The sequence below is a fragment of the Carassius gibelio genome, chromosome A12, assembly GCF_023724105.1.
Source record: "Carassius gibelio isolate Cgi1373 ecotype wild population from Czech Republic chromosome A12, carGib1.2-hapl.c, whole genome shotgun sequence".
NCBI lineage: Eukaryota > Metazoa > Chordata > Actinopteri > Cypriniformes > Cyprinidae > Carassius > Carassius gibelio.
Window position 1 is genome coordinate 12,849,686 of NC_068382.1, and position 11,463 is coordinate 12,861,148.

Here is an 11,463-nt window from a genome sequence, read left to right on the forward strand (position 1 = left end):
ATTTACTAACATTACAATGAGCAAGGCATTACGGTATTTATTAATCTTTCTTTATGTTATTTAATAAAAATTCAAATTATCATTATTAGACGTCGGTCCATTAAATAATTTTAATAAATTAAAAACGAATCAGTAAATTTAGAAATTAACATTTGAATCAATTAAGATTAATTAATGCTTTAGACGTATTTTTCATTGTTAGTTCATGTTAACTAATGTAGACTCTCTAATTTTAAGGAATGGACCCTCTGTAAAGTGTTACATAAAACATGAATCTATGTTTGGCGTTATATTTTTAAAAATAATTTTAAAGAAGTGTTTGTTTATTATACAAGCCTGTCGTATGTTATTGTATTGCTTTTATGGTTATGTTAAATAAACTAATAAGTTGTCACATAAATAGAGATTTAGAAACGCTTTTTGTCATTTTAGACAAGGTCCTAAAAGCAAGATATGAACACCTGGCCAAAATTATTAATAGAATTCACCATTAATGTTTTTCACCCTGTTTGTTGACATGTTTTGTTTAAAAAATAATAATTAGGGGAAAATGTCAACATCTTAAATCGCTGGTCTTTTACAACTAGACACAATTAGAGCCAACCGTTTCAACATCCTTCCAAGACAATGAGCTCGTTATACCGCGACGTCATCTTCTAGCGTCACATCTTTGTCAGTGAACAAAATGGCAACCTACTGCTTAACCGTCGCCCGGCTTCAGGTACATGGAAATCTACATTTGTTATTGTCTCCAAGCATAGTTTGCATTTGCTAATTCGTTTATGAATGCCATTCAGAGCTGTGCTTGTGATAGTGAGTTGCACAGATTGAGTGAACTGACCGTTTTCATGTTCCCGAGTGTTAACAGGTCACTGTGGCCAAGGATGTCACAGCAGACGCGAGGAGGGCGTACAATTTTTCATTTCTAGCTGTTTGATACAGGACAGCCAAAGCACGAAAGCATAAATACTTAAAACTTATTTATCGATTCACCTATTGTGGATTTTTCATGTCTGGCTGTTAGGATTCAGTCGCAAGGTGAACACAAGGTTAACGGCGCTGCCGAAGTAACGGTAGATTAAACGACCGCGTTAACGTTACTCACACCACAACGCGATATCTACAAAACCAAATGTTTATATTTTATTGAAGTTTTGCCGCATAATTTATATGTATTTCAGAATTAGCGTAGCCTCACATCTGAGGTTAAAAAAAATACTAAAGATAACCTTGATACTGTCATGTTTTTATCGTGAGGGACCACAGGTAACGTTGTAGCAATATATTGTGGTTAAGATTGACAACATGTATGTTTATTTGCTGTGTATAAATAATAACAATTGAAAGAACGCTAATAATATACAATTTTCTCACTGTCATGTGGAACCTTAAAATATTAGGGAATTTTTCAACTCATTTCCAGACCTGAAGAAGAGGGGGGAAAAAAATCTCCTGAAGTCTTATCTCTAGAAAATATAGATTATTATATTTATGCTTTGCGCAAAATAATGTAATCCAGTTTAATTTCCTCAATAAGAGAGCAATGCCTATAAAAAATAATTAAAAAAAGGGAAATTATGGATCAAAAGGTATTGGAATATTGTTTATAATGTTGTTGTTTACTATGTGATTTCTCAGTTTGTGTTCCAGTTGTTTGTGTATTGATGATTCCCTATTTGTTTATGTCAGCTGGTTTTGGGTCACGGTGCCCGACGCTTTCATGTGGCAGCGGCCCTCAATGCAAAGGCCAAGGTGGCCATGAGCCGCTTTGAGCCAAACTCTTCCATCAACTATGACAAGCTTCGCTCAAATATTGACATTGTGCGCAAAAGGTCAGATTGCATTGCAGTATTTAACACTTCATTTTATTTGTTTCTGCCCTCCTTATCTTTTGTAAGGGTGGCTCAGTTGCTATTTATTTATTCTTACAAAAAAAAGAAAAAAAGATTTTAACTTTTTTTTTTCTGCACTTTTTATTCGTTTTTAAAAATCTACGTTTTGTGAGTTTTTCCAAGTAGTTACATGTGAAATCGCATGCGTCCTCCAGACTCAACCGGCCGCTCACTCTGTCAGAAAAGATCGTCTACGGCCATCTGGATGACCCGGCTGGACAGGAAATAGTTCGAGGACGTACATACTTGCGTCTGCGACCCGATCGAGTTGCAATGCAAGATGCAACAGCACAAATGGCCATGCTGCAGTTCATCAGCAGTGGACTTCCGAAAGTGGCCGTGCCATCCACCATCCACTGTGACCATCTTATCGAGGCCCAGACCGGAGGAGCCCAAGATCTACAGAGGGCAAAGGTGAATAATGCTGTGGTGATGTTGTTGAAAGGCTTCCATGTGCATATGATTGTTCTGGATATGTCTCAAGACAGATTAGAATCATTACATGACATTTGTACTGTATGAATGAGTTACTTTTACTCTTCACTGTTGCATAATTTCATTCCTTTTCCCCGCTGTGAACCAGGAAATTAACCAAGAGGTGTACAACTTTCTCGCTAGTGCTGGGGCTAAATATGGTGTTGGCTTTTGGAAACCTGGCTCTGGGATCATCCATCAGGTACTGTAGAAAACACACTTTTGATTATTCGTCATCCAGTATGGGTTTTATATTATATCATAGATGATCACAGAATGCAGTGTGCATTTGTTACTGTCAAACCATATGGATTTTCTTTTTACATCTGTCTGTTTTTTTTTTTTTTTTTTTAGATTATCTTGGAGAACTACGCATACCCTGGAGTGATGTTGATTGGTACGGACTCTCACACACCTAATGGTGGTGGTCTGGGCTGCATCTGCATTGGAGTTGGTGGAGCTGATGCTGTTGATGTCATGGCAGGAATCCCCTGGGAGCTGAAATGTCCAAACGTGAGTTCCTATTTGCCACTTTCTTTGTTGTTTATATTTATTTAAACTTAACATTTGCTGTCTGAAATGGGGCAAATGGCAGTGTTTATAGGTTATATCTGCTTTTCCAGGTCATCGGTGTGAAATTGACGGGCACATTGTCTGGCTGGACCTCACCAAAGGATGTCATCCTTAAAGTGGCTGGTATTTTGACAGTGAAGGGTGGCACTGGTGCCATTGTGGAGTACCACGGCCCTGGTGTGGACTCTATCTCCTGCACAGGTGAAAACTTGCTTAAGCAATATTTGGACTGGTTTAATTTTCTAAAAGGATGTTTGAGTTCAAATGACGTCTAGTTTTTTGTATATCATTTAAAGGAAAACACCACCGTTTTTCCATATTCCACTATGTTCTTCCCTCAACTTAACTGAGTTGATGCATACCTCTCCTGTCTCAGTGCATGCAGGTGATCGCTGTAGCGCGCGATGCTACTATGCTAGCATTTAGCTTAGCACCATTCATTCCTTAGGATCCCAACAGGGATGAATTTAGAAGCCACCAAACACTTCCATGTTTTCCCTATTTAAAAACGTTACATGAGTAGTTACACAAGTAAGTATATTGATACAAAATAAAATAAAATGTGGCGATTTCCTAAGCGGATAAAAATTATCATTATAATGTATGGCGGAAGAACACTTTGCAGCACTTCGACCTTGGCGTAGTAATATCATAATTTCTGAAAACTCCCCGTCCTCCCTCCCTCTGACATCCATCAATACAACCAATGTGAGGAGTTCTTAGGAGTGATGATATTACTGCATTGAGGTTGAAGTGCTCTTCCACTATACATTAGTTATAATTTTTATCCGCTTAGGAAATCGCCACTGTTTATTTTGTGTCATTATACTTACTCGTGTATCTACTCATGTGACCATCTTTAAATAGGGAAAACATGGAAGTGTTTGGTGGCTTCTAAATTCATCCCTGTTGGGAACCTAAGGAATGAATGGTGCTAAGCTAAATGCTAGCATAGAGGTGCCATACGTATCAACTCATCTAATTTGAGGGAACAACATAGTGAAATATGGAAAAACAGTGGCATTTTCCTTTAATAAATCATCATTCATATCAGCATTGATGTAAACAAATGATGTGATTAATTATATAAATTAGTTAAGGTTTATATCTGTAGCTGCTACTCCACTTACCATTTTGAGCTGTTTTGGGATTGAACTTTCCTCCTTTATTTTGGTTAGATTAAATGCTAACAGTACTTGTGACTTTAAACTGAAAGTTTAGATCCATAATGAAAGGTCTAAATACATAATTATAGTGCACCAAGGCATGCAATGATAAATTTAGCTTTAGTTACGGTCTTAATGAATGGGAAGTGTTCAGACGTTATTGTCCAGATGGAATTATATTTCTTAGAGGATGGTAGTTTGCTGACAAACAGTACATAATTTGCTTCGTAATTTTTACAGAGGTTGAGTGAGGAGAAACAGCCATGTTGAATACAGATGGGATTGAAATCACTTGTATATCTGTGAAACACATGTACAAAGTATAATGTGACTGTTTATAGTTTCCCTAATGTTGGGATTGATTGTAATTCTTGGATTGCTGTTCTTTTAAATTTCACAACTGTTACTGTTGTCAGCAATGTCAGTTCCAGTCAAAACACATTTCACTGTACAGGACTTGGATCGTTGACAGGTTAAGATATTTAATCTACTAAATATCTCTTGGGCATTGCCACATGTCTTAGATAATGCAAACATAGCGATCGTCACTTATGTGAAAAACTCACAAATTGGGCTTCAATTTTGAATCAGCAAGTGGAAAATTCAGTGCTAAAATTTTGTGTGGGCCACATAGATGTGTTATGTCAATCATTGTAAAAAATGAAAATGTTTTGGGTTTTTCTAATCAGGAATGGCCACCATCTGTAATATGGGTGCTGAAATCGGAGCTACAACTTCTGTATTCCCTTACAACCACCGAATGAGGACCTACTTGGAGAAGACGGGTCGTGGAGGTAAGCAGCAGAGAAAGACTCATATCAATTGATAATATAGCTTATTGCCTAAAAAAAAAAATTTGGCCTGTCTTTCCATTTACCCTTTACAGAAATTGCTGCTGTAGCAAATGAGAACCAAGATCTGCTGGTACCTGACTCGGGTTGTCATTATGACCAGATCGTTGAGATTAATCTAAGTGAGGTAAGAGCAGGTCAATTAGGGTAAGTTAGCTGAAAGTATCTTACAGTTACAAAAAAACATCAATAATTAATACACTCCAGCTTGTTTTTTAATGCTTCCCTACAGCTGAAGCCTCACATCAATGGCCCATTTACTCCTGACCTGGCCCACCCTGTTTCAGACATCGGCTCTGTTGCTGAGAAGAATGGCTGGCCCCTGGACGTTAAAGTTGGTCAGTGATTTAGCGCCCACTTCATTTTAATGGTCATTTCTAGACTTTTTATAGTCAATATTCACTAAAAATGGCTTCCTTTTTTAAATACATTTCAGGTTTGATTGGAAGCTGTACCAACTCCAGTTATGAGGACATGGGCAGAGCTGCTTCCTTAGCCAAACAAGCACTTGACAAAGGACTCAAATGCAAAGCCCAGTTCACGGTCACCCCTGGGTCTGAGCAGATTCGTGCCACAATTGAGCGAGATGGCTATGTAAGTCTGAGCTGGAGAGCCCTGGGATTTTATGATTCAGGATCGTTTCATTAACCATGTGTAGATCCAAATGACTTAATTTATATAAATGCATGTTTCTTTACCTGCAGGCTAAAATGTTGAGGGATGTTGGTGGAGTTGTCCTGGCTAATGCCTGTGGACCCTGCATCGGTCAGTGGGACAGGTAAAGTATTTGTCATTGTAGAAACCATGATGCTATCATTTTTTGTTGTTGTTGTTGTCAAGATTTTGATCCTTTTGATTCTGTGCTTATACAGTTAAAAAAGAACAGCATTTATTTGAAAGTTTTTTTTTATACATTATAAATGTCACTTATTAATCAAGAATACAAGCAATTGATAAAAACTATGAATTTCTTTCAAAATATATATATATTTTTGTAAATATGAAATGGTTAACAATGTAATTTGTAAGGAAATGTGCAGTCAGAAATGTACTGAAATGTACATCTGACTATATTTTTCCAGTCAATACAGGGTAACATGCTAAAATAAATGGGTAAAAAATTGTATCATGATAAGAGAGAGATGGTGCTGAGTCACACAAGATGTGAAACTAGTCAAATTAGAGGCCTGGGACAATGGTTTATACCAAAATATTTGACCTCAATTCCATGATTGACCAATCAAAATGAAGTAGTTCAAAGAACTGTGTCATAAGGCTATATAATAAAGCAATAAAATCTTTCTTGCAGGCGTGATGTTAAGAAGGGAGAAAAGAACACCATTGTTACATCATTCAACAGAAACTTTACAGCCAGAAACGATGCTAACCCTGCCACTCATGCTTTTGTCACGTCCCCAGAGGTACTCGTTGTCAATCTGTTTTTAAATGTGCCGCACTCTTTTGAATGTTTTGCTAAATCCCTTTTGCTCTCTTGCAAATATATTTAATTATATCATTTGTTGTCTTGTAGATAGTCACAGCCCTTTCCATCGCAGGCACACTGAAGTTCAACCCTGAGACTGACTTCCTCACAGCCCCCAACGGAGAAAAGTTTAAACTACTGCCTCCCACAGGAGATGAGCTTCCTGCCCGTGATTTTGACCCAGGTCAGGACACCTACCAGCACCCACCAGCTGATGGGACTGGCCTGAGAGTAGATGTCAACCCTCAGAGCAACCGTCTGCAGCTGCTTGAGCCTTTCGACAAATGGAATGGAAAAGACCTTGAGGACCTCCAAGTGCTCATCAAGGTAAGTTTTAGTCATGGATGTTTTAAAATGGGGTTTTTTAAGTATACCTCTGAATAATGTAACTCTATTGTCAGGTGAAAGGAAAGTGCACCACCGACCACATCAGCGCTGCCGGACCTTGGCTGAAATTCCGTGGCCACCTTGATAATATTTCCAATAACCTGCTCATTGGTGCTGTTAATATTGAGAATGATGCTGTCAATAAAATTCGCAACATTTTGACTGGAGAGTTTGGTGGTGTCCCTGATGTTGCCCGCTATTACAAAGTAAGAGCTAGTTCTTTCTATTCTTTGTTTTGCGCACTGTATCATTGTTTTCTGCCTACTGAAAGCATTTGTATTCATAATGGTTTCTGGATGTCCTGTATTATTCCACTTGCAGAAGCACAATATTTCATGGGTAGTTGTGGGAGATGAGAACTATGGTGAGGGTTCCAGCAGAGAGCACGCTGCTCTGGAGCCCAGACATCTTGGAGGGAGGGCAATTATTGTGAAGAGTTTTGCTAGAATCCATGGTGAGTGTGAAATACCCACCAGCACCCCCCTCTCCCCACATAAAGCTAAGCATCATTAAGCAGATAATTTTAATTCATCTGTCACATCTGTCAACAGAAACTAACTTAAAGAAACAGGGTCTGCTGCCCCTCACCTTCTCCAACCCAGCTGATTACGACAAAATCTGCCCAGATGATAAAATCTCCATTGTAGGGCTTGAGAGCTTTGCCCCTGGAAAGGTAAGAGCTATTGTTAAATCATGATTCTAGTTTAGATTACCTCTTTCCTGGAGTAAGTCATAGGATGGCGTTTGAGTGGGCGATGTGACCAAAATCTTCTATCATGATTAGTGGCCAACTGATATATCGCAAAGACCGATATATCGGCCGATATTTGGCATTTTTTAAAATATCGACATTGGCTGATACGTTTTTCCTGCTTGGATGATGTGTTTGAGGCGGGACATTTATTTTGACGGGGACTTTTATTGATTTATTTCATGGCGCTGAGAACGCAGCACCTAAGCACAGAGTGCTTGCATTCTCCCTCTTGTTTACTGTTTTTGTTAACAGTTCTTTCTAATACGGATAGAAATCTGTCTAATAATCAGATAGAACGGTTAAATAAAGGAATTAATTTATACAAAAATTATTCTAACGATTGCTTTTGTTATTAGTAATAGGCAAACATTATAATACTTTCTCGTTTGCGTCAGCATCAAGCAAATACATTTATATAATTTAAACAAATCTTTGAATGACTAATAATATTTATTTTCACAAACCTTGCAAACTTAGTCGAATCCAGCTGTGAGATCTTGTGAAGTGTGCAATTTTATCCAGCATGATCTTATGTTCTCTGCGTGATGGTCAGTTTGTGTGAACTGAATGCTTTAAACTTTAAACTCGTTATTTCAAATTATGCTACACTTTATGCATTTGCCCACTGTCATATTCATGTCATTTTCACTGTGTGCTGTATGTAAAATTAGTGTTATCTTGGCTTTATTTGAAAAATATGATTCCCATTGCACATAAACTTCCCAGAAAACTCAGTGCCCTGTTGGTTACAGTGTTTACTTCCTTTTTAATTATATTTTTATTAATTATTTATTTATTTGTGAAAAATACTTTGTCATCTAAAGTATAAGTATGTTTATTTTACAATTTTTTTAAATCAATTGTCAAATGATTTCAAATTTGTTAAATATTAATTAAAAAAATTATATAGCCCCCTTGCTTTCCAAGATATCGTCATCGGTTGTGTAAAAAAAACCCCAAAAAAATAATATTGTTTGACCACTAAACATGATACGAGTAATTCACGGTAACAATATATATCATGATATAGTTGTTTTGCTTTGAGTACGGTCTTTACGATATAAAAAATGTTTGATACAAAAAACATTTAATAATTTTTGTGACCAGTTTCAATATCACAAAAAAAAATAATACTAGCCTTGATGTAAAAATCAAAATCAAGTGTTTAAATAAGATCATTAAACCAATTACAAGCAGTAGGACAAAACTACAGTCAAACAAATAAATAATAAATGCTACATACATAGTATAAAGTAATCAAATGTATAAAAACACTGCATATTCTTCACTTCTTAAATTTAATATATATTTCTTATTACTGTATTTTTCGGACTATAAGTCGAACCGGAGTATAAGTCTCATCAGTCCAAAAATACGTCATGACGAGGAAAAAAACATATACAAGTCGCATTTATTTAGAACCAAGAGAAAACATTACTGTCTACAGCCGGGAGACGGCGCTCTGTGTCTTCAGTGGTAGACTACAGGAGCAATGAGCAGCATAGAGCACCCTCTCGCGGCTGGAGATGGTAATGTTTTCTCTTGGTTGATTTCTCTCGGTTCATGTCAAATTAATTCTGATAAATAAGTCGCAGGACCAGCCAAACTATGAAAAAAGTGTGACTTATAGCCAAGAAAATACGGTATTAAAGTTTCAAAAGTGATTTAGTTAAGAGCAGTGAGAGATTTTTCTCTTTTGTTGTTTGATTAACATGAATGACAGACAACAGGAATATTAGACTGCTGTCAATTTAAGAGCTACCCGGGCCAAATATACTGTTACACATTTTCTTTCTCCAGTGTTTGCTTTCGCTTAAGACCTAAATTACTGTGTGAGCGTGTAACCGCGAAAGAGACTATAGTCCAAAATCTCTACCTTTTGACAAATTTCTACTGGTTAATCATGTCTACCAGTGTATCGCCTAGGATGGACTTTCTGTATTTACAGTGGTTTTTGTGGCTAATTAAGCATGATATAACCGAATGGACCTCATACTTGGGGAGGGAAAATACTTCATTATTCAAAGGCCCAAACTGAGCAAAAATAGTCTGATTTGGTGTAGTTGCTGACATTTATATGGTCAAAAAGATGAAATTTTGTAGCCTGTAATGTAAATCAATTAGATATTTATAACAGTATTTTTCTTATAAAAATATAAACTATCCATACCCTCTGTTGCCTGATTGACAGTGTATTAACATAAGTTTTGATCATGTCGATATTTTAGATGCCTTAATGTGTTTGTTTGACATGTTCATGGTCATGAGATTATGTTGGTCAATGGCCACATGAAAAGCAAGTTTATGTTCTTCATTTTTAATTTCTTAAAGTTGTGATTTTAATTAGTTTTAATCAACTCACAAACTCCCTGTAGTTCCCTTAAGAACCAGTTTGGCAAACCCTGCTGTAATTGTTTGCTTGGTTATAACCTTTCCTAATATTCTCAGTAATTTTAATAATAATAATTGTCATTTATTTTTCCATTAGCCCCTCAAGGCCATCATCAAGCACAGTGACGGAAGCTCAGAAACCATTGAGCTGAACCACACCTTTAATGAAACCCAGATCGAATGGTTCCAGGCCGGCTCCGCCCTCAACAGAATGAAGGAGCTGCAGAAATTAGCGTGATTGGCTGTAAATATACATATTTGGGAGGGGAACGGGTTATTCTTCAAACAGGAGGATTGATATATGAAAGGTTTAAATACTCATGTAATTATGAACCGAAGTATACGCAGTACATAATATACAATTTAAAACGGTGTTGCATAGACAAGTCATATCAATACTGTTCATGCTGATTGATACAATGCAGGGCATTTGACAACTGTAATGCTTATAAATTTCAAGCTGGGTCTGTGTGTATTCCAGAATGGATAATTAATGCTAGCAGCATGCTTGTTAGTGGGAGATACCAGAGTTTAATTCATAAAATCTTTCAAAATGTGTGTTCAGGCAACTGTTGATTATTCATTTCTGCTTTGTGTAATATTACACCGAACTGTAATGAGAGCTGCTTGTGAATTTTCTGTCCTGTAATCCGTTCTATTAATGGAATATCTTGCTTCATATGATTCTATTAGCAGAGATTATCATCCATTCATAATAATTGTTATTGTTCATGTAGCTTTTCTTACTGTGAATCAGAGTGATTTGTATATGCCTATTATTCAAATCTTGGCAGATCATGTCATCCTCACTACCACTATCAAATGTGTCTGGTACAGTGTGCACCACAGGTCAAGTTTATAAATGTTTTAAACAGAATGCTAATTTATAAACGTGCAAAGAATCTCCAATGTGCATTATCTCAAGTGTTTTGGATGAGTTATTGAGTAATGGATCAGTAATCAGACCTCCAACCTCTTGAGCACGTTTCCTGTATATTTGATTGCCCTTTTTTGTAGGGTTGTATTTTTACCCCCTTTGAAACAGAGCCATACCCATGTCAAAGCGGTGACATCAGTCACTCTGATCAGCAGACTATAGCAGCTGCTTTCAAGATGCCAAGCAGTAAATGATTAGCTTTGTCTAACTCAACATGTCATGCTAATGCAATGCTAGCCAGTGCAGTTAATACTGAAGAATACTGTCTGGGTGTATTTGCAACTCTGTGAAAGAAATAATGGGTTTTGTGCTGCTTTTAACACCCCACAAACACATCCTCTTGATTATAACTCCATTATTTTCATGCTCTCTTTTTTCATTCTTGAGAAAATGAATGCTGATTGGTCACAGTGGGTTATAAAATAAAAGTCATTTCAAATAATTCTTTCCTTGTTTTATTCTGTATTATATAAATTGAGTTAATTGAATTGAATTGTAAATTGAATACGAAAGCACATATGCCCCTCAGCCTGTTTATATTGAATTGTACACACT

General features: G+C 36.7%; 1 protein-coding gene across 2 annotated transcripts; it reads left to right on the forward strand.

Moving 5' to 3' along the window:
• Positions 1-605: 605 nt before the first annotated feature.
• Positions 606-11,350, forward strand: LOC128025185 (aconitate hydratase, mitochondrial). Of its 2 annotated transcripts, XM_052611250.1 has the most exons (17): positions 606-721; positions 1,690-1,832; positions 2,048-2,306; positions 2,476-2,568; positions 2,721-2,879; positions 2,990-3,140; positions 4,795-4,899; positions 4,992-5,083; positions 5,189-5,294; positions 5,393-5,550; positions 5,661-5,734; positions 6,266-6,377; positions 6,488-6,766; positions 6,841-7,032; positions 7,148-7,280; positions 7,378-7,499; positions 10,069-11,350. In XM_052611250.1, the coding sequence occupies exons 1-17, from the start codon at positions 686-688 to the stop codon at positions 10,207-10,209; spliced, it is 2,355 nt and encodes a 784-aa protein (XP_052467210.1). In that variant the 5' UTR covers positions 606-685; the 3' UTR covers positions 10,210-11,350. The 2 variants fall into 2 exon arrangements, with proteins under 2 accessions (XP_052467210.1, XP_052467211.1); XM_052611251.1 differs by lacking the exon at positions 606-721 and having other exon boundaries at positions 2,016-2,306.
• Positions 11,351-11,463: the final 113 nt, after the last annotated feature.

What these genes read in the sequence shown, in the direction of transcription:
- LOC128025185 (XM_052611250.1), top strand. Translation starts at nt 686, where the DNA reads ATGGCAACCTACTGCTTAACCGTCGCCCGGCTTCAG. An exon ending in TTGAGATTAATCTAAGTGAG is followed by an intron (nt 5,084 to 5,188) that starts GTAAGAGCAGGT and finishes GCTTCCCTACAG; the next exon opens with CTGAAGCCTCACATCAATGG. An exon ending in ATGTTGCCCGCTATTACAAA is followed by an intron (nt 7,033 to 7,147) that starts GTAAGAGCTAGT and finishes TTCCACTTGCAG; the next exon opens with AAGCACAATATTTCATGGGT.